At 32.3% G+C, this 24,370-nt stretch overlaps 1 protein-coding gene across 13 annotated transcripts in view; it reads right to left on the reverse strand.

The window, feature by feature from the left end:
• Window positions 1–24,370, reverse strand: part of ANKS1B (ankyrin repeat and sterile alpha motif domain containing 1B) — a 1,063,758-nt gene that overhangs the window by 768,948 nt on the left and 270,440 nt on the right. For all 13 annotated transcript variants that reach the window (XM_027071024.2, XM_027071022.2, XM_053226641.1 and 10 more), the window contains exon 9: window positions 1,177–1,320. In XM_027071024.2, the coding sequence (XP_026926825.1) occupies window positions 1,177–1,320 (144 nt within the window). The remainder of the gene's footprint in view (window positions 1–1,176; window positions 1,321–24,370) is intronic.

Raw genomic sequence — 24,370 nt, forward strand, 5'->3', positions numbered from 1 at the left:
TATAGATATGATCTTTACGTGAGGAAATGAAAGCATCGAACATACACATTGTTCATTATTTTACTAATTATTAATACTGACAATATGTCAGGGACTACGGCCTTAGAAACAGATATTAAGCAATACATAGTCTCTACCATTATGGAACTCATAGTCCAGTATATATTGATAACAATTCTGATTCAGATTGGATTAGGATACTGTCTTAAAGTCTTATAAATAGTTCGTGTTAAGATGAAGAGATTCTTTAAGTACTATATGCTGATTTGATTATCTCCATAATAAATTTATATGGGACTTGAGTGGCTATGATCAATTTGTGACATAAGACATGAAAAATATGATTTTTTTCTTGGACACAATTGCTTCTACTTGTTGCAAAATAGAATATAGTATTTTTGAAATTTAACACTATCTTGGACAATTACTGTGAATTATTTTCTGTCCTAGACTGTTTTTCCACCTATGCACTAAGTAGTTACACATACATACCTTTACCATTACACTGTCTTTTGTATTAAGTGTTTTTTCGTATTTTCATTGTGGCTTTAAATTTCTTAACTCTGGTTAATTTTACTTAATTCTCAAATTCCTCCAAAGACTTGTGGTACAAAACATAAATAGGAATTTGAAGGTGATACAATAGAATAAAATTGACTTAATGAATCATGAGATGATTTCAAAATTATAGTCAATGTTTTTAGTGTTCTGGTATCATTTTGGATTGTACTACATAATCTTCAGTGGGAAACATTATTCTACAATGTTTCATTGTGCTAAAAAATTAAAAACCACTGACAATGCTTTTAAAGAGCCCCAATATGTTTCCTTGTAAATAATTTTTATTATTTTAATAAAGCTTATAATTTGAAAATAGCATTCCTTAAAATGAGCTATTTCTAGATCATAAATATGAAAAACTTCATAAACAACTCAATTTTTCTGGAAGTAGCATCATGATCAAAATAAACCCACCACATAAAATGATGTAAAATATGTATTTGCATATGCATACATGTACAGCAAGTTAGATAAACATCTTACTGACCTTTAAACGAAGAAAAATTACAGGGTGAATAAGATAGTAATTGGATTTCCAGGAACAGAGAAAAGATTTCCCTAAAAACATAAACTATTTTGGTGTTTTATTATATCTTAAGAAAAGCAAACTGTTACCTGTGCAAGAATTGGGAAGCCAAGGTTCCTACATCCATTACAAGGAGTTAATGCTTCCCAGAGTCCTGAGGGCCCACAAGTGTTTTCATCATCATCATCTTCTTCCACTTCTCCTGGTGACAGATTTATTGTAGATGAAGTCCTCTGAAATTAAATGTATATTATACCAATATATTATATCAATGTTATTTAGATATCTTAATATCAATTAAATTACATTAATTTCTTATAGTGTATGTTAGCAAGCAAAATCAGCTTAATATTCACCATAGTTATGTGGCTATGCCATGTGACTAACCAAAAACCATGCATAATTCAACCTGAATGTTTAAAAAAATTGAAAGTGAAAAAACGGATGAAAAAGGATAGGATACAAAAGGTTCATAATGAAGAACAGGACATGGAAATGACCCAAGAAAATATCTCAATAGCAACAAATGAGAAAAATCTTATGATTTCTAAATGCAATCAGATGAGTAGCAGGAAGATACATTACTGAAACAGGAATTGCTAAAAAGCCCACTTTTTCACAATGTCTTTTCAAAAAAATGAACTTCATAAAACTTTATATTATACGTGTAATAAGGGTAATATTTTTTAAATTAATAGTGGGATTTCCATGTTGAACCTGCATATTTACTTTTGCTATTTCCCAAATCCCATTAAAATGACAGAAAAGGGCTTGTAAAAAATGGTCTAAAGCATAAGGACAAGGACAACAGGAAAAAGATTAGAAGAGCAATAACAAGAAAATTTTAAGAGAATGATAAAGAAATGGGTAGGTATTACCTGATTTAGCAAACTTGAGAAAACTGAAAACAAAATGTTGGCAAGGAGGAGGAATAAGAAGCATGTCTAGGTATGACTTGACACCATTAAAAGGGCTTAAGAATTCTATATTTGAAAGAGACGCTTAGACCCATCTTCTCAAATGGCCAAGAAACTAAACCTTCACCACTAACGAGAAATTGGAGGTTTATTTTCTGGTGAGATTGAAGCAACGGATTATGAATTCTAACAATCCATGCACAGTGAACAGAGGGGTGTCTGTAAAAACAAATAAATTAACTGAATATCTAGTAGCTGTAGACTCCCAACCTACCCCAGGGTCTGCCCACATTTGCCTTAAAGAACATGGCAGCTAGGTTTATATCCCCCAAGTAGGTAGGAGATGAGAATGTACTCCCCTCTGTAGAAATTGACCTCCCAAGAAAAAAAGATCTATAGGTACCTAGTAAAATGATAGGGGTCTATGCCTTAAATCCTACTATGAAGCCCATCTCTCAAAAAAACTACACTCATATAAACAGTTTCTAATTTTTTAGGTAAATATGAACAAGAATCCAAGCACCATCACACATTTGAAGGAAGCCTTTAATAGAGACCAAAATAAATATACAGAAAAAATTAAAATATAGTATTCACAAAGAAATAGAAGATCTTTGCATCCATCAAATAAGAACAATGCTACAAAACTAATAAACACATAAAACCCAATAGAAGAGATGGAAAATAAGGCTGCAGAAACTCCCTAGAAGATAGAACAAAAGATGAGGAGAAAATAAAAGTTAAGAAAACTATGGGATCAAACTAAGAGGTCCATGTAGATAATGGGAGGAAATTATCAAAGAAACAATGCAAGGAATTTTGCCAGAACTGATGAAAATTCCATATTCAAAGAGCCTGGTGAATGCTCAGCAAACTGAATTAAAGAAAAAAAAAGGTAAAAGTCTTCAGAAAGTTGGACACAACACTGATATATCATGATTACTGAAGTTAAGACACTGTATATACTAAATTATAAATGGCCCACTTGCCCCTCAAAAAGTTGTTCCTTTAAGCAATAAAATATATGACTTTAAAATATAAGATTTTGTTTTTCTACATTCACATCTTAAATTTCCCTTCATCAATTTGCAGTAACTGAGAAATCATAAACTTAAAAAGCTCCTTAAGCAGTTACAGTTTATAAGGTAACAATAATAATAACAGCTATAATCTATTGAACATTTACTATGTGACATTATAAGATCATACTATTCACACAAACTAAGGCACAGAGAGGTCAAGTAAAACCAAGATCACAGAACTGTTAGTGGCAGAATAGGATTCTAATCCAGACTACCTGACTCTAGAGCTGACCCCCCCCCCCCGCCCTTGACCACTATGTTACGTGGCTTCTCATTCAGCACAATGTTGCTGTAAAAAGCAACATAGTGAATAACTGAGCTGAGGCAACTGCAGTTTAAATTTCAAAAGTACATTTGTTAATATATTTCTGCTACATAAGGATATGCCTGAAAGCAATTTGCTATCTGTGACAACCAAACTTTCTGTAATTTGATACATAGTAGCCCATACTTTCATAAAAATACATTTCTCAAATCAGTAATAAAAGATGATTATCACAGGGATTTTTCATCCTACAGATACCCTGGTGAGAAAATCCTGGGGCATCTAAAACTTTATTCTAGCAAGATCAATGTCTGATCATGTCTGATCAATGTTGTGTACAAACCAGAATAAAATAACCAATAGGCATCTCATTCACCAACTCATGATCAGTTGTTGGTTTGTTTGGCCATCAATGTTGACATGGCATGGCACTATAAATCATTATATACATGGCAAGAATTATTATCATTTCACAGATTAATCAGTTCAGTTCTTTTCTATTTTTGTTAATGGTGCTATAATTATTTGATCTAATCTTACTGAGAATTCCTCTATCTCTTTCTCTACCCCAGAGAAAAATTCTCTTTTTGTCTCTTCCCTACTCATACATCTCCAATTATTTCCCACTGTGCAGTAAACAATATCCAAATTCCTCAAGGTTATAGGGTCAAACTATTTTTCAACACTTTTACTTACTCTACTGTACTCACCCAGACCCCAACCAAGTGGAACTGCTTATCCTTCCTTAATCATGCTCAATACATTTATTCATGCCTTCCATCTTATGTCTCCAGGAAGCATAGTGTACTGGTTAAAAATATAGGCTCTAAAATTAGTTCTGAATTTTTGACTTGCCTACTTATTAGGGTGATTTTCATCAGATGTGACCACTGTCAGCCCCACTTGCCTTATCTGCACAATGTAAAATAATATGGCAGGACTCCTCTCAGATTTTTTTCCTGATAATTAAATGAGGTAATGAACATGAAGTGCTTGAAACATAATAAAGTTTTAACAAATATTAACTATGATTTTAGCTATTATCTTCCTATAATCACACTGATCCCTCTAAATACAGTTCAGATTTCACCTCTTTCCAGATTTCCCACAAAGAGAAATGATGTGGCTCTTTTGTAAATGTCTATAGCCCTTTGTGTTTGAGTATTATGATATTTCACATATACATTGAGATGATAGATGGCATAGTGGCAAAAACAAGTGTCTATGAAGTCAGATAGATACATATTTAAATCCTGTCTCTGCCATTTCCAAGCTTGACTTCAAGCAAATCATATAATCTTATTAATCTTAGTTTCCTTATCTGAAAAGTAGGAAAAATAGTAATTCCTCCTTGATAGGGTTGTATGAGGATAAAGGTAATTGCATGACAGTGATTAGCAAATAAAAAATAATAAATACATATTGCTATTTTTATTATTATCTTTATCCTGAGATACACACACATGCACACACACACACAAACCCCAGCTTATTTATCCTAGTCAATTGTAAGTTATTTGAAAGCAAACATTGTCTTACATTTGTATCTCTTACAATGGGTATGCATAATAGAATTTAATAATTATTTACTGAATGAATTATCAGTGAATTTCAAACTATCATTTTCATTTAACTACCTAGAAAATTTTACTAATATTAAGGGGTATATGTAATTGCATCACAAATCTCGTTATAGTTACTTTGGTTTTATTTTATATTAACCATTACCAGCAGCATTAGCAGAAATAACAAAATTTATCAGTGGTTTAGTACTGCCCCCTAAAGACAGTATATAAATTAACTGTGTTAAACAATTTTCCGCTTGCTGCTTTACAATTTAATATGCCTGGAAAAGATTGTTATCAAGCTAAATATAATCTTCAATTATTTATTAAAAAACCCATAAACACACTTAAACTTGGGAGCTTCCTTTATTTCAAATACCTTTGAATATTTTTATTGGAGATCCAACTGTGTTCCTAAAGTTCCAGAAATTCCTCCATGAAATATAGACCGAAATTGTCATGGTTTGAGCCTATTATCTTTCCTGTTTAATACACAGTAATTATGTTGATGAAAGATTGGACCAGTTCTACACTGTCACAAAGGACCAAACTCACAATACATAAATACCATGGGAAGACAAATTTGAACTCAAAGAAAAATACTTCTGGAACAATTATTTCAGTCTAACATTAAAGAAATGTGATTTCTTGGTGAGGATATGTATTCATAGATATATATATATATCATATTTTTTCATTGTGGCATAAACATAATAATGTGCTAAATATCTGTAATGATGCTTTATAGTTTAAAAAATGATTTCAGACATAGAATAGTCCAATAAAGTAGGGTAGGGACCATCCCTATTTTACAAGTGAAGAAGCTGATGCTCTTGCAACGTTATTCAATTTGCAAGATCATCCTACAAATGAGGCTAGATTATAATCCAAGTCCTTTGACTCTAGGTGTTATAATCTTTCTTTCACACCATGGAACCAAGCTCCTAATTAGTAGAGCTCTTCAAAGGTACAAGAGATATTCAATTCAAGATGTTCAGAATATCCACAAAGAAATTTCTTTGTTATGTGACTGTTTGTAATTGATGGCCTTTAAATTATTTTTTAACTCTAAAATTCTATAAATCTATGCAGTTAAAATATAGGATTAAGGGCCAGTTATGATCTCATAGAGACCTTTAAATCCTTATCAGTCAACTCTCTAATGCATGTCTTTATAAACATGGTGGTGAGAGGGGGAGGGAAAGGTCAAGGATATCCATGTCCCGTCCAAATGTTCCTGGAGGAGACCTTAGGGGCTCGACTTAGCCAGAATATAGGACAGCGGTATGTGTGTGGGGAAATGGGATGATGGAATAGACAAGACTCATCCTACAAGAAATACACATTATCTCCAAATTACACAACTAATCCCATTACACAAGTGACCTTATACAGGGAATATTATTTTTTGTCAATTTGAAAGACAAGAGAAAAAGATATATCAAAAATATTTTATTTTTTATAGAATTTTAAAAATTGGGGATCTAAGGGCCTACTGGGATATTGAGAGGAAAGAAAATTGCAAAGTGTTTAACTGGTTTATTTACACCAAAACTATGACAGTGCCAATGATCGAACAAATACAGGTCAATGATCATATTCCTCAAAAAGGAGCAAACTCACGTATCTTAAATTCAGTCTTGAGAAAGAGACCACCTGCTACAATTTCATATACAGCAATGCTCAGAAAACTTAGTGTCAAATGAAATATCCTCATTAGCTTATCAACACTTAAACATCTGTTTGATTTTCTGAAAATAACTCTGCAGTGTTACCCTACACTAGCTTTGCACCACAGTCACTCCAGGTCAGTGTAAATTCACAAAAGTATAATATTTAAGTGCTCTGAAAAACAAAATTTTTCTCACATTTATATGGAGTTACCTGGGAATCCTGAATAGCATTTATATCTTCAAGGAAAAGAAAGGAAGAAGAAAAACAAGTCTTTATGCCAACGAGCACACTGAGTCCACCTAGTATCCACACACCAAAATGATGTTTTTCTGTACAATAAATAGTATTTTAAACTTGGAGATTTGCCAGTATCAAAAGTATTTCACACTTACTGAAGTATGGACTTACTATTAAAGCAACTATTTTCAGTTGCAAGAAATACTGAAGAATAGATTAAGGAGAGCTGTTCTCTTTTTAATAGGACATGAGACATTGCAATTCTTTTTTTTTTATTTTTATTTTTTCCAATATATGAAATTTATTGTCAAATTGGTTTCCATACAACACCCAGTGCTCATCCCAAAAGGTGCCCTCCTCAATACCCATCACCCACCCTCAGTTTGTTCTCAGTTTTTAAGAGTCTCTTATGCTTTGGCTCTCTTCCACTCTAACCTTTTTTGAGACATTGCAATTCTAAAATGCTCAGTTCCAGCTAATTTTGTCCCTACCTGCTACCGGCTTACAGGGTTGACATCCTTTGCACAGCCACCTGGAAAGCTTCAAAGAAGAATGCACTTAGTTTGCTATTCTACTTTCATACAATCAGTTTACATGTTCTTATTATCTCTTGAAACTTTACTTATCTGTCTCTTGCTTAATAATTGATACTGTTTATTATTGCAAAATTAGAGAGAAGTCTAAACTGATGTCAAGTTTATGCACAAGTTTATGCACAGTTCAAATAAGTTAAGGTTACTTTAGAAAACTTAGTCAAGCTCTGTTTTTTCAGCAAGATTTAACATAAAAAGCAAAATGTATAACTTTTAAACTATTCTTCAGGACAGGTCATTTTATAGAAACAAATACTAATTCTCAGAGTTTCCCTTTTAAAAATCAAATTTATTAAAGTATTCCATAGTATGCACTCATTTTAAATGTACAGTTTGACAACTTTTAATAAATGTATACTGATGAGGGACCTTAGGGCAAGCTGAGGGCAAAATACAGGTTGGCACATACCCATCACCCCCCCACCCCAGGTGGAATATGTGTGATAGTCCTCGGACACTCCTGGCTACCCAAGAACAAAGGTAAGGAGTTTAACTGCTTGCCATGGTAATGTGGGCAATGAAATTAAATGTGGGCAAATGAAAAATTAAATTCCCTTACTGCCTACAGCCCACTGACAAGTCCTCGAAACTGGCACAGTGACCCCCCTCTAGGAGCTCAGCTGCCTCAAGGATGACACTTTGCTGGGGGAGAAAGAGAACCTTAAGCTTAACATTATCCCAGCCTCAAGGATCCTGTGTATCTACTTCCTTTATCTCAACTTCCCCAAGATATATGCTAGCAATCATACTCTAAGCCTATGGAGCCCTGATGTACATCTAAAGGGTCTCATGACTGACATTTTATTAAATGGTAAGAAATGGTGTTTCCCTGGCAATAGCTAGCCCCTCAAAGTCCTGGAAACTTGGTTCCAAAATACCTTAGAGACTTACTTTATCCCTAAGAGTAAAGCCTCAGAAACCTTTTTTCTGTCACTGAATTAGACACATCTTTTCTAAAACTTCACAAAAATGGGATCATAAGCATGTAATTTATATCTGGCTTCTTTCACTCAGCATAACGTTTTTGAGATTTATCTCTATTTTTCGTGTATCTATAGTTTATTCCTTTTTAATGAAAAGTAGTTTTCCATTAAATGGATAGTTTTCCATTTAATGGATACATTAAAGTTGATTACACTTGTCTGTTGATAGATGTTGTCTATCAGTTGTCTGTTGATAGACGTTTAGGTTGTTTCCAGTTTGGGGTCATTATGTATAAAGTTGGTGTGAACTTTCATGTAAAAGTCTGTGTGTGGACATAAACTTTTGTTTCTCTCTGGGTAAATACCTAAAATGCCAGGTCACATGGTATATCTTAAACTTTTTAAGAAATTGTCATAATGCTTTCCAAAGTGTTTGTACCATTTTACATTCCCATTAGGTGTATATGAGAGTTCAAGTGCCTCCACATTATTAGCAACACTGAATTTTAGCCATTGAAATGGGGGTGGAACACTTACCACATGTTTTAGTTTCCATTTCTGTGATTACTAATATGTTAAGTGTCTTTTTCTGTGATTGGAAGCAATACATACAGTTTTTTGGTTTTTTATTTTTATTTTATTTTTTGGTGAAATATCCTTTCAAATCCTTTGCCTCTTTTTATTGGGTTAATTTGATTTCTTATTTTGAATTTTAAGAGGTTCTTTTTTTTTAGAGCAGTTTATGGTTCACAGCAAAACTAAGAAAAGGAACAGAGATTTCCTATACCCCCTACCCTCACACATGCATAGTTTCTGCCATTATCAACATCTCCTACCATAGTGGTACCTTTGTAACCGTTGATGAACCTACATTCACACAACATAATCACCCCCAAGCCTGTAGTTTACATTACATTTTATATAATGACATGTATCCCTCATTATGGTATCATACAAAGTATTTTCATTGCCCTAAAGATCCTCTGTGCTCCACCTATTCATCCTTCTATTACAACCACTGTTTTTGTTTTTTACTGTCTCCATAGTTTTGCTCTTTCCAGAATGTCATATAGTTGGAATTATAAGGTATGTAGCCCTTTCAGGTTGGCTTTTTTCATGTAGTAACACATATTTGAGGTTACTTTCTGTCTTTTCATGGTTTGACAGCTCATTTCTTTTTAGTGCTGAATAATGTTCCACTGTCTTGATGTACCACAGTTTATTTATCCATTCACCTACTAAAGAACATCTTGGTTTCTTCCAAGTTTGGAAAATTATTAATAAAGCTGCTATAAACGTCTGTGTGCAGGTTTGTGTGGACATAAGTTTTCAACTCTTTGGGTAAATACTAAGGCATGAGAATGCTGGATCATATAATAAGAATATATTTCATGTTGTAAGAAATTACAAAACTACCTTCCAAAGTGGTTGTACCATTTCACATTCCCACCAACAATGCGAGTTCCTCTTGATCAACACACTTAGCATCTGGCCTTGTCAGTCTTCTGGATTTTGACCATTCTAGTAGGTGATTTGATTTGTGGTTTTATTTTGCATTTCCCTGATGACATGTGCAGCATCTTTGCATATGCTTAGTTGCCATCTATAGATCTTCATTGTCTTTGAAGGTCTTTGGCCCATTTTTAGTCTATTGTTTGTTTTCTTATCATTGAACTTAAAGAGTTCTTTATATGTTTTTGATAACGGTCCTTTATCAGATTCATGATTTACAAATATTTGTTCCTTGTCTGTGGCTTATCCTCTCATTAAGAGCAAAAGGTTTTAAACTTAAGAAAACTCCAGCTGATCAATTATTTCTTTCATGGATCCTACTTTTAGTGTTAAATCTAAAAAGTAATCACCATACCCAAGGTCATCTAGATTTTCTATGTTTTCACCTAGGAATTTTATAGTTATGTGTTTTACGTTTAGGTCTATGATCCATTTTGAGTTAAACTTTGTGAAGAGTGTAAGGTCTGTGTCTAGCTTAATTTTTTTGCATGTGAACGTCCACAGTTGTAAGCTTTTTTAATATTCTATATTCTCACTATATATCCTTTGTCTTATTTACTTAATATCTAAGAAATCTTTGCTTACCCCAAAGTCATAAAGATATTCTCCTATATTTTCTTTTGTAAATTTAACGTTTATATTTTTACATTTTGGTCTTTGATCCACCTTGAGTTAATATTCATGTAGAGTAGGAAGTAAAGTTTGAGATTCATTTTTTAAAATATGGACCAAGTTGTTCTAGCCCCGGTGAAAGGATTACTCTTTCCCATTAAAGTGCCCCAAAACTTTTTTGAAAATCAATAGACTATATATGTGTGGGTCTATTTTTGCAATTTCTCTATTCTGTTCTACTGATCTGTAATTCTCTCCCCATGCCAATACCACATTGACTTATTATACCTTTATAGTAAGCCTGAAATCAGAATCCTCCAAATTTGTGCTCTTTCAGAATTGTTTTAACTATTATATTACCTCTGACTTTGCAAAAAAAAAAAAAAATTACAATGCACCTGTCAATATCTGTAAAAAAAAAAAAGTCCTGCTTGGGTTTTAATTGGAATTGCACTAAATCCACAGTACAAGTTGGGGAGAAGAGATATCTAAACAGTATTTAGTCTTCTGGTTTATGAATACAATATACTTCTACGTAAATTAGGTCTTCTTTAATTTCCATCTACAGTGTTTTTATAGTCTTCAGTGTACTACTCTTGTACACACCTTTTAAAATCCACATGGATAAACATGCATTTCACATTTTTGGAAAACATTTTCAATGCCATTATCAGATTAATTTCAACATCAATTATTCATTTAAAAGTAGAATTCATTTTATTTATTGACCTTGCATCCTGCTAAAGATACATTTTAGTTCTGACTGGTTTTTTGCATATTTTTAAAGAATTTTTTAAGTAGACAATCACAAAATCTGTGAATTACCTTTCCTTAAAATCTGTATGCTTTTCTTGCTTTTGCCTTACTAAACTGTCCAAAATGTCCAGTACAATATTGAATAGAAATGGTAAGAGCAAACATCTTTGTCCTATCTCCAATCTTAAGTTAAAAGTGTTCAGTCTTTTGGGGTATTCACTTTTGAATGCCTGCTCTCTGTAAAAAGAGCTTTCATACTATTCTTACTTTTTAATCTTATACTCTAATAAACTTTGGACTGCTGTTCATTAAAAAGAAAAGCACTCAGTCTTTCAGCATTATGAAATATGTTAACTATAGCATTTTTGTAGAGGCCCTTTATAAAGCTGAGGAAGTTCCTTCTATTCTCTGGTTTACTGAGAGTCTGTATCATGAATAGATGCTTTTTCTACACTGTTTATATAATCATATATTTTTCTTCTTTATTCTATTAATATGATAAATCACATCAATTGATTTTAGGTTGTTAAAATAACTCTACCTTTCTAGTATATACCTCATTTGGTCATGATCTTTTCAATATATTACTTATTTATTACTGTTTTGTTAAGAATCTTTGGTACTGTGTTCCTGAGTGATATTGTTGTAAAGTTTTCTTCCTGTGAAGAAAGTTTTCTTCCTGTCTTCAGTATTGCAGTAATGCTGACTTCATATAATAACTTGGGAACAATGCTAATCCTTTATTTTCTAAAAGGGTTTTCATCAGTGAACCATCCAAGGCTGATGGTTCACTGATGGTTTCCTTGTGGGTAAATTTTAATTAATATAAGTATATAAAATATAATTATATTACATAAGTATACAATCAATTTTATTAATTGATTACTTATTTATTCAATTCAAATTTCATTGCTTATATCCACCATTTCAAATATATTCATTTAAATCGTTAAGCTATCTGTTGTTCAACAACTACTGTCAATAAGACTAAACTTGAGGGTGAGGAAAGAGAAAGGCAAATGTCATCAACTCAGAACTCAAGGTGTAAAGAGATATGTATACAAATAACTAGACGTAAAAGTAGGCCAAAATTATGAGCCTTACAGAGATATAGAAACAAAGTACTAGCAGAACATAAAGAAGGAGTCATTTGTGGAAGAAAGAATTCAAAAAACTGCTTGCAGTTAAGCAGCAGTAGTACCTCATGAGATAAAAAACTGACAAGAGGGGAAGAGGGGGAATAAGAGTGAAGTGGAGGGGTTGCATGATCACGGCAGTGCCAAGTGCTTACTCTGTTTGGCAAATTAGGTATGAGGAAGTGCATGGTGAGATGATGACACAGAAAAAATAAACTGAAGTTCTATTGAGGGATGGGTAGTTTAAAACAAGTTCAACATTTGCCAAGGCACAATTTTCTACAACTAATGCTATGATGATGATAAACCAGAAAGCCCCTATGCTAGGTATGAAGGATACAGTAACTATTTCTCTTTTCTGAATTCCACAGTGCAGACGGTCCTGACAACTCAATCTATTGTTTTGAACTATCTGTTAGATGTCACATAAAGTATATCTTATCCTTATGATTATAGAGCCAATATGCCCTATTATTTGTGTAAACTGAAAAATGACTAGCACAGTTCTGGGCATATTCTGTGTACGCACTTTTGACTCAACAACTCTGGTCCTTTCTCACTTTTAATTTCTTCTTTGAACAATTATAAAATAGAAATGCTAATGTGCTGTCATGTATGTAAATATGTATATGCTCATGTGTATGTGTGTGTATATGCATTGGACATATACACAGAAGATAAAAGGTTTGTTTGATCAGGGAAACAGGTCCAAAAAGGCTTTTAATAACCCCACAACCAAAACATAAGATAGCAATATTTTACCATTTTCAATATGTAATAGCATATTACTTGCTATTCCTCACATTTATATTATATATACTGTTCACTTTATTATACTATATTTTCATCCATTTTTGGGGGGAAGCAGTTGTTCAGTAATATGAAAGTAAAATTTTGGAAAAGCAAAGAATGTGATCGAAAGTATATCAATTAAACTATCATAAAGCAACAAAACTTACAACTAAAACATTTTACATTATTGAAAAGTAAATGAATACAAATTAGACATTAAGTTTGTTAGATGAGCAGAAAACTGATTAACTCTAGGTCATAATGACACTAAATCAAAGTAGAGTAAATAAAATAGGAATAGAAATCAGGGATTTTTCACAGTCTGTTAATATTAATACAGCCAAGGGTAGGTTAAGGATACATCACAGCTAAGAGATGTGTAACAGATGGTTTAGACTAATAACTTGATACTATTGGGCAACTACCATGATTCACATTATTGGTTGGAGGAAATTACATAATAAGCAATGGCCTTCAATTTATTCTTAAAATGAGAAAATACATTTAACTGCAGGAGAATATAATTTCTTAACTTTGTCATCTCACAGGAGAATGGAAATAAAAGACTAATACAATGAGTTTGGGCCCATGAAAAATAGAAAGCCACAGAAAGTAAGAAGAAAATATTAAATGTTTTAAAAATACAATAGATGCTAGGGGCGCCTGGGTGGCTCAGTCGGTTAAGCATCTGAATCTTTATCTTAGCTCAGGTCATGATCTCATGGTTCATGAGATTGAGCCCCACATCAGGCTCTGGGCTGGCAGCGTGGAGCCTGCTTGGGACTCTCTCTCCCTCTCTCTTTGCTCCTCCCCTGCTCTCTCACAGATGTACTTTCTCTCTCTCTCTTTCTCAAAATAAATAAAACATGAAAAAAATTATTAAAAAAACATAATATATGTTAGACATGTTAGCGTTTGCAAATTGAACTGCAGGATCAAAATATTCTTTTAACAACAATAGACAAACTCTTGTGGGGGTGGGGGAAGCTAGGAAGTTAAAAAATGCATGGAGAACAAAGGAAAACAATAAGTGATCAAAAGAACAATGGATACAGACTCTTTAAACACACCCAATTAGGATGTTTTTAAAATGCTTATTATTTGCAAGTGATTTCATTAACAATTACTAAATATTTATTAACATAATGAAATAAAATCATAATATGTCTGATGAGATACATGCGCTATTAACCACTATGAATTGATGTTACTATTGTAGGGTATTTTGGGTTCTAATAGCAAAACAGTTTCACTTAAAATACTTTTACTTACACAACTTCAGACCTAATGCGTTAATTTGCATAAAGAACTATGAAAACTGAAATTCAAATAATTACAAAAGAACAAGTTAAATTTTCTTTATAGATAATGGAGTTACAACAACTGTATGTCCAAATAATCCTTTGCCAATCAGAGCATACAACCTACAGGATCTTCATAAGTTTTGCAAATATTAGCAAAATAAATCTCAAAACATCTTCAACAACAGATATTATTTCCATTTTTTCAGTTTATACACAAAGACAGATCATGCTAACCCATAGATTGAAGTATGCATATAAAGGTGAAAGATGTGTAAAAAACTGGAATCTAGATCACAATTTGGATCTAGATCACAATACATATATACAAATATATATATCAACATATATATATGTATATACATATACATATATATACATATATACATATACATATATATATATATATATATATATATATATATATATATATATATATATTACACCTGGTGAGTTTGTTTTCCAGTGCAGAGAAGTTATATTATTTATTAGGGTTTTAAAGCCATTTGTCTTGACAGAAATTTTCTAGGTCTGTGTTCTTGGTTTATAATAAACTCATGCTCAAAATAACTTCAGATTTAGGATATTTTCTAATCCTAAAAGAATTTTCATCAATTTTGCCCAACACAGTGAACATGAGAGTGTGCATACTGGAGAAACAAAAGGGTCTGAATGAAATCTTCAGAAGCAAACCCTTGAGGTTAATTTTTCACCTCAAGGCCCAACTTTTACCTGGTTGACTTAAAGGCATAAACATACTATCTAAAATAGAATCCTTTGCCAGGGGTAACAGCTGGTAAAGGGGGAGGTCTATATCTTACTTACGTTTTTACTTTGAGGATCTGGAGTAGTATATGGCATAGAGTGGATATTTGAATGCTGGATTTAATATGCTTCTTCTATGTGCTCAGCAGCACCCAATAAATATTTTTTATTGCAAAATTTCACTAATTTATACTAGCAAAGAAGAACAAAACTAATGTTTTCTCCCCCACCAAAACTATCTTTAATTAATAATCAGAATAACAATGCTTGGGCTTAATTAAGGGGAACCTGAGTGGCTCAGTCGGTTAAGCATCTGACTCGATTTCAGCTCAGGTCAGGATCTCATAGTTTGTGAAATAGAGCCTCATTTCACAGCACAGCAGAGCCCGGAAGATTTTCTCTCTCCTCTCTCTGTGCCCCTCCCTCCACCAGCATTCTCTCTCTCTCTCTCTCTCTCTCTCTCTCTCTCTCTCTCTCTCAAATAGTTAAAATAAGACAAAACAAAAAATAACTAAATAAAACAATGCTTGAGCATTTTTAAAAACCCATCTCTTTCTTGAAGTAATTTTTTTAAGTAAAAGAGAACTTTCCAGATGCACCAGGACAAGTTAAAAAAAATATGGCAATACCCTTCAACCTGTGCAACATTTTTGCCATCTGGTAGCATTTAATGGATCTCCCAGATCCAAGATCAGACACCTGAATTGGAATGCCTGAGCCACATTCTGTCTAGAGCTGGCACTGAACCCATGCTGGATAAGTCAACTGTCTGATATATTAAAGTGGGGGGTACCCATGACAATCAAAAACATCAGCAACTTTTGATTTACCAGATACTACTGCGGATTCATTCCCCCAGTGTTCTGCCTTGCTCACCCTAATGGCGAACTAATTTCATCTACAAAAAAAATTTTTTTTCTGCTCCTCAGCTATGGACTTCCACCATCTGAAAAACTCTTTCAGAGACACACAGTTCTGGCCAAAAAGAACTACTCCAAACAGATCTGCCTGAGTACCATTAAAGCTGTCACTTACATAACCAGAGAGTTCCATCCTATCATTGCCTAAAGTCAAAGTATCTTCCTGGAACAGCCTGCATCTAATAACTGGTCGATAAAGTCCAGTCATCTTCTCCCAACCTAGGACAACTCTGAAGGGCCACCCCAGCTTCCGAGCTCCCTGTGATGTTGGCCAAGACTTAAGGGACCATCCAGTGGGCTGCAACTCTACTTTCTCCAATGAGGTCTGAATAATAATCTTGTGAGAGGGCCTCTCTTCCAAGTTTGTCTTTCCTTGGTATTCTCCTTCAGCCATAGAATACCTTTACATTTTGTTCTACATCTTTTAGTTACTCTTCTACCAGTCTTACAATCTTTTATGTTAAGCTTTACCTGTTTGAATTGCTATGTGACATCGGTCTCCTAATGTGACTAAGACTAAAACAATACTTTTTATGTGAGGATAGCTCCAAGCATGTGCCATGGTTGAAAGCAGAAAGCAATGAATTGTGCTGAATCCTGGAAAATTCAGTCAGTTACTTAAAAGCATACTGAAGAGCTGGAGCTCTTCACACCAAAGTATATTTGATTTAAAGTACAACACTTTTCAAAAGACAGAAAACTGTATTTGATTCCCTAGCTAATTCTAACAAAAGCTAGAGTAAGAGGTTAATTTCATTCTAGAAAATAATCTCTCTAAATGGATGCTTGCTAGACATCACAAATTAAGTGCTCATACCAACCTATTCTTAAAGTTTAGATGTGAGAATGGGAACCTACTAGACCCAAAAGTAAGATGGGATTAATAACATCAATGACCAGTTGGAAATATAAGGTTTATATAGCTTTACTTCATTTAAAAATGAGCAAATGGCAAAAAGGTTCTCAAATGGGAAGAGACTATTAAAACATGCTACAGCATACAAAGGAAATATTTTCCAGGATATGTTTTTATCTCTGAAATTAATTTTATATAAGGAACAAAAAAAATAGATCTAATATCTTTTAAAACATTTTTAAAAAGTAGCCATATGAAACTGTGCATAAAAGAGGTAACATCGCATATCTGACTATCCTTTGAAAATCTGCTTACAAGGGCACCCCTTGGCTGGTTGCTGGGATCTTGGATCTCTGAGGAATTCCTATCACGCTGACAAGAGTGGCTCACTGTGCCTAAACTGAAAAAAATGATTTCTGCTCACCATCTGATTTCCTTTTGGGAGTGTGAGATCGTGGTACATGCTAAGCAGAGGGTGTCTACATCACTAGCCCCCAGTAGAGATCTGGGATCTGAATCTCTAATGATCTTCCCTAGCTGGCAACATCTCACAAGTGCTGTCACAACTCACTGCTGGGAAAATTAAATGCATCCTTCCTAACCTCCCTGGAAGAGAACCCTTAGAAGCAAGTGCTTGTTTTCTTCCCAACTTTCCCATGCATGTTTTCCCTTGTCTGACTTTGTTTTGTATATTTCTCTGTAATATATCATAACTGTGAGTGTAACTATTTGCTAAATCCTGTAGGTCCTCCTAGTAAAACCTGGAGGTGACCCTGGGGACCTTCAACACAAAAACCTAAGCAGGGAATGACAAGAAAACAAAAGGTTAATGTTGAGACAAACATACAAATAAAACTGGTTGAAAACAGAAAATAATGGATTATAAAATTCATATTCTTTTTGGGAAGTCTCTAAGAGCCAAACTGATGTTACAAAATGTCACATTAGTGCTTTGATCACCAAAGTGAAGAAACTGGCCCAAATCCACAGAAAAAGAATAAAAATACATCAGAAAATCTGGTGCATCAAAAAAAACAAGAACCCCAATGCAGTCTAGAACAGCTCATCCTAGATGAATAAATCTCAGTAGTAGATCCAGAGGAAATCATCAAAAATAGAATATCAGAAAACTTTCTAGAATCAAGAAAGATCAGGTGTCTACAGATGCCTGGAGAAGAACTGTGTCTGAACATGTTCTGGCAAAATTCTTTTAAAGCTCTTCAGGCTTTCAAAATGAGCATTCAGACTGCGTACTGTACTAGCGAGAATTCTTGGATACAAATAACAAAAAACTGACTCTGGTTAAATGAAGCAGAAAATACATTTATGTATTTAGGTAGCTTTTAGAATCAATAAGAAGCATAAAAATTCAGGCACAAGAAGACACCCCTGGAATCTCAACTCTGTTTTAACTGTAGTAAGCAATTTGGAGATCTTTGCCAAAAGGAAAGCTTTTACACCCTAAGTACCCAGAAAACAAAGAAAATTTAAAAACCCAATATCTACCATATCTACCAATGGACATGCTGACCTTATATTTTTGCAAATTTTTCATTACTAAAAGCATCAGATGATAGAAAATGTTAACAGAGTATTCAGAGTGCAGAGTTATAACTCAAGAATTTTATACCTAACAAAGTTACTCATTGCACTTAAAAGCAAGGCTTATGAAATTCATCTCTCATGAGTAATTCTTGAGACAACAAATTTATACTATTTGAGAATAAATCCTATCCTAACAAGATACAAATTAGAGAATCAAAAACATGTAATAATACAATATACGGATAATCATGGAATATTTAACTCAAATAAAAATTCTAAATATAGTATTTTTGTTAATATGGTTATAACATTGAAAATAAAAGCCAAAAAAAGGTTTAAAGAATTAAAAGAATTTTTATGTTAAAAGGACTCTAGTCTCAGATCTAATTAACAATAATGTAGGATGGCAAATAGGGCATCTTGTTAAAGGAAGCTAAATTTCTCATCCTAGTGAAATTTCTAGTTTTGTTCTTAAATTTGATAATTGGAAATATATGTTTTAAAAAGAGTATTGAATAAACTGTAAGCCAATAACTATTAAAAGTAAAATAAGAATTTCTACATTCTAGTTCACTATAAAAACAAAATAAATAAACTGTTGCCTATGTAATGAAAGGCAAAAAAAAGTCAACAATAAAATGCAGAGGGTATAAAAGAAACCAACAAAAAAAATTAGAAATATTAATTATAAGTAAAGTGAAATAACAGTTTTTAAAAAGTTTTTATTCTTTATTTTTTTGTAATGTTTATTTATTTTTGAGAGAGAGAGAAAAAGAGTGCAAGCAGGGGAGGGACAGAAAGAGGGAGACACAGAATCCAAAGCAGGCTCCAGGCTTGAGCTTTCAGCACAGAGCCTGACACAGGGCTTGAACTAACGGACTGTGAGATCATGAACTGGGCTGAAGTCAGACACTTAACCGACTGAGCCACCCAGGTGCCCCTTTAAAAATAGTTTTTAAAAGAGTGGGCCTAATTATTGTATGCTACAGTTAAAAATTATAAAAAGCAATCCTAAACATTAGGTTCCAAAGACTGCCATTTACTGAATGATTAATATACATAAGACATGTAGTAAGTTGAAAATAAAATAAATAAAATGTTGCCTATGTAATGAAAGTGAAAAAAGGCCAACAATTAAATACAGAGGGTATATAAGAAACCAAAAGCAAAAATAAATTGGGAATTATTAATTATCAATAAAGTGAAATAACAGTTTTTACAAATTGTGATTTTAATCAAATAACAGCATCAAAATATAAAGCAAAATTGTGAAAATACAAAGATAACAGATAAATAATTATAATGAGAGACCATTCTGCATTCCACCCTATTGTCAATCTAGGAAAGATAGAGAAAGCAAATAAAATAAAATATGACAACTGAATAACAGAATTAACAATGAAAATTAACAGCATGTATAGTTGTTGCAAACAAAGATGTAGATGCAAACAAAACCCTCAACTAAACATTTATGGAAGGAGCAACTGGGTAGCTCAGTTGGTTAAGCATCCTACTCTCCCTTGCGGCTTGGGATTCTCTCTCTCCTTCTCTCTCTGCCCCTCTCCCATGCTTGCTCTCCCTCTCTCTCTCTCTCAAAATAAATAAATTTTAAAAAATATTTTAAAAATTCATGAAATATTTATAAAAATTTACCTTAGAATATTCAATAAAAAAAACCCATTCCTTAAAAGGATAAGTTTTATTTCCTCTCATCATGATGTCAAAGCAAAACAAACAAAAGAAAATCTCTGGAAATTACTAATACATATTAAGCTTGGGAAAAAAATCCTACCTACTGCAGATTTCAAAACACTCTTTTAAATACCTAAGTGGTAACTATTGGACTGAAGGGGAGGGATAAAACTGACAATAATTAAATATTGTTTAAAGATTAAAAATAAGAAGTTGGTATGTTAAAGCCTATAATAAACTGCAAAGAAAAGCTCAATGATAGATTTAGGTTAAATCAAGCATCTTTACTATTAAAAAATAGAATGAAATTACTTTACATCTAAAAATCCTAAGTAAAATATTAGCATGAAAAACCCAACAGCATATATAAATAATAATACAATGTATAATTCCTTTTTGTTGCATTTTTTTCAGGTTTTGGTGTCAAATAAATATTGACCCATAAAATGAAAATAATAATAATAATACAATATAGATTTAAACAAGGAATGCAACTGATCAAATAAAATGTAAATTCCCTCAATAGATGTCAAAAAAGTTACTTAATAAAACTAAAAAACAACAACAACAACAACAAAAAACAAAAAAAAACACTTCTCCATAAAGACATCTAGGTTGAAATTTAGCTTCCTTTAACAAGTTGCCTTATTTGCCATCCTACGTTATTGTTAATTAGATCTGAGACTAGAGTAGTCTCATATATGAGACTAGAGTAACTAATCTTAATATAAAAATTATTTTAATGCTTTAAACCTTTTTTTGGCTTTTATTTTCAATTTTATAACCATATTAACAAAAATATTATACTTAGGATTTTTATTTGAGTTAAATATCCCGTGATTATCCTTTATATTGTATTATTACATGTCTGAGAGACAAAGGAAAACTAGTTAAAATAGACAAATACCATAATCTTGACTGAGAAGACTGAATGTTCCCAAGTTGACAAATCATCCTCAAATAAAGGCATGTTGGTTATAATTATAATCAAAATCTCTATAGACTCTTTCTGTAATTTAAAGTAAAATGAAGGCTGAAGTTGTATCACATATAATTACATGAGACTAAAACTGCACATAACAGATCATAGTTGAACAATAAATACTTTTTGATGAGTGGTTAAAGTAATAAATTGATCTTTGTTGGGTCTGTGGGGAAAGGTGGCAAAATGAACTGAAAATTCACCAGGATAAAGAGAAAAAAGCTAAGGAAATTATGAAAAAGAAGGTAAGTACTATAAAAGGTAAAACACTATAGAACTTGTGCAAGAATGATAGAAAAATTAGCACTAGTTCAGAACTTAATACATAATCTTTATTATGTAAATATTTAATACATGAAAAAGGAAGCATCAAAAATCTACAGAAAAGATTACTCAACAAACTATGATCGGAAATAAATTTAAAATGTCTGGGGGGAAAGAACTTAAACTTCTTTTTACACACCACAGCAAATGAAACAATATAAATTAAAGTCTTTTGTAGGGGAAAGAAAAGCACTTTCTTTTAAAGGACTTTCTAATAAAAATAGTAAAACATCCATAAAAATGATTTAGAGACATCATTTCATAAAAAATTTAACCCCTGTATTTGAACAACATTCTTAATAAAATTTTAAGATAAATTACAAGCACGGAAAATTATTTACAATAAATGCCACAAAATAATAGCATCCTTAATATGCAAAGACCCCACAAGTCAATAAGTAAAATAGCATAGTATTCTTAAAACATGTAAAAGGCTTGAAAAGATCATTTTAAAAGTAATAAAACTGGCCACTGATCATATAAAAAGTGTTTATTAGTATTCAGAGAAACAGAAATTCAAATATCAAAGAGCTAGCTTTCGCTGATCAAACTGGGACTTTTTTTTTTTTAAGCATACATGCAATGCTGATGAGAGGCATTTAGGAGTATAAATTGATTAAATCTTTTGAAAATAAGTTGGCAGTGTGTATAAAGAACCTAAAAAACAGTTTTTTCTCTTTTATCTCTTTTAAAAATTCCACTTCTAGGTATCTATACTAGAGGGAAAATGTGATATTTAGGTTAAAGGATTATATAATCGAAAGAACCTAACGTGTAACAGAAAAACAATGTTAAATAAATTAGGTTATATCCATAAGATGAAATATTTAACTCTTTACACATATTTTCATAAATTAATAATATGGACAATTTTCATTTTAATACATTTTTTAAAACAGTATAACAAACACCGGGCACATTATTTTGGTTTTTAATTTTTTTTATAAAAGTTATCTCTAAATAGTGAAATAATGGCCAATTCAAGTATTTTTTTCTTTACACTTTTCTGAATTTTGCAAACTTTCTACAATCAACTGGAAATACTTTTACAAGCCAGCAATTATTACTGACTATATGCTTTAGCAATTTATTTTAACTCTACCAATCTGACCACAAAAAAGGTAGGATATTTATGTAGGATATTTACGATCAAATAAATTTGTAAGGAAACTAAATGCTTAACTACAGGTAGCATGAAATCATGCTACCTCCATAAGCTGGAATATTATTATAAATAAAATTTTTGCAAAAGTTATTGGCATGGAAAAATTCTCATGATAAATGAAGACCTAAATTGCGGTTTCATTTTTAGTCACCTACATGTGAAAAAAATTTAAAATAAAATATATCTCTGTATGACAAATGAATTTTCATTTTATTTTCATACATTGCCTATTTTCCAAAATGTAAGAAAGAATAAGTATCTTTTTTTAAAAAAAGAAAAATGAGAGAATATTACTCCTTGTGTTATTCCAGTAATGATACTAAGTTGGTTAAATGTCTATTAGAAAGCAGAGGTGATCATAAGAATTTAAGCAAATTTTATAATTTTCATATCTTATCTTCACATTTTCTATTTTCCAAATAATTTATAAATATAAGCAAGACTTAATTTCATTAGGCTTATTAAGAGAAATCAAATAAAGTGTGTTAATTTGAAGTATTCAAATAATGTTCTTTCCAACTTGAGTTTATAAAATGTACTCTTGGTTTTCATTTCTTTTTAGGTCTTTCACTTCTGGAAATGTTAAAATAACATGATTACTAAATATACTTCCACTTCAAAGTGCCATCTAGCTACTCTGAAGGCAAAATCTGGAAAACAAATGAGAAAATGTAATCCTTACTGTTGGCAAGAAGTATTGTTCTATAAATGTAAATTATAAAATGACACAATTTGATTTTTAAAAAAAGAAGGAGTATAAGGGAGAAGGAAAATGTGTTGTGAGACACAGGAAGAAGTGAGGTGTAAATCTTGATAACATATATGCCAAATGAATCAAAGCAAACTCAATGCTGCATGTGTCCAGATTAATAACATCTATCCAAAAATAATGTTAACACATTCTTTAACAAGATTCCAAAATACTTAAAAGGACTTATAAAAGTGAATCTTTAGCTTTTTTCTAAAACACCTTGCTCCACAAATCTTTCCTCTTCTCTATCTTTCTTGGCCTATACCCCATTTCTAGTTTTCATTCTCATCTCTGTTTCCAGGCCCTGCTCAACGGAAGTGTGATCAGGAGAGTCATACATCATGACAAAATTGGTATGAGTAAGGTCTTAACAGCAGTATCAGTTGCTCCCCCAAAATATTTTTTACCCTTAGGGTTATTCAAGAAAGCAGCAAATAATATAGCCTTTAAAACATACATAATTTAGTGGGGACTTTTTTGGGGAGTGGGGGTGTGAAAGAAATGTGATTACTGTGTTTAAAACTGCACCAGTGGGAAATAATTTCTAAACGCTTTCCATAAAATACCTTATAATTAGATTCTCTTCTGAAACTGCTAGGACTTTGAAGTAAAAGAAAGTCTGCTGCTGAGAATACTGTTGAATTGCAGTTAACTCCTACTGGGAATCAAAATGACCCAGTCAAATCTCCTTCTGCTTCTGTTCCTCTGAATAAATTCTCCATTTTTTTATAGATATGCCAAAGAAAAAAGTTCACTTAAAAGCTACCTAATAAAACAACTCTCCCTTGGCAAAGTTACACTTCCCCAAAGGCAGGGATATTTGGTATGTTCCGCAAGTATACTGTGATGTATCTTACCAGACAACCAAATAAGACAGAACCTAATTTCTGCTGGAAAGTTAAGGAATATGACTCTTGG

The sequence above is a fragment of the Acinonyx jubatus genome, chromosome B4 (genome assembly GCF_027475565.1).
Source record: "Acinonyx jubatus isolate Ajub_Pintada_27869175 chromosome B4, VMU_Ajub_asm_v1.0, whole genome shotgun sequence".
Classification (NCBI taxonomy): Eukaryota; Metazoa; Chordata; class Mammalia; order Carnivora; family Felidae; genus Acinonyx; species Acinonyx jubatus.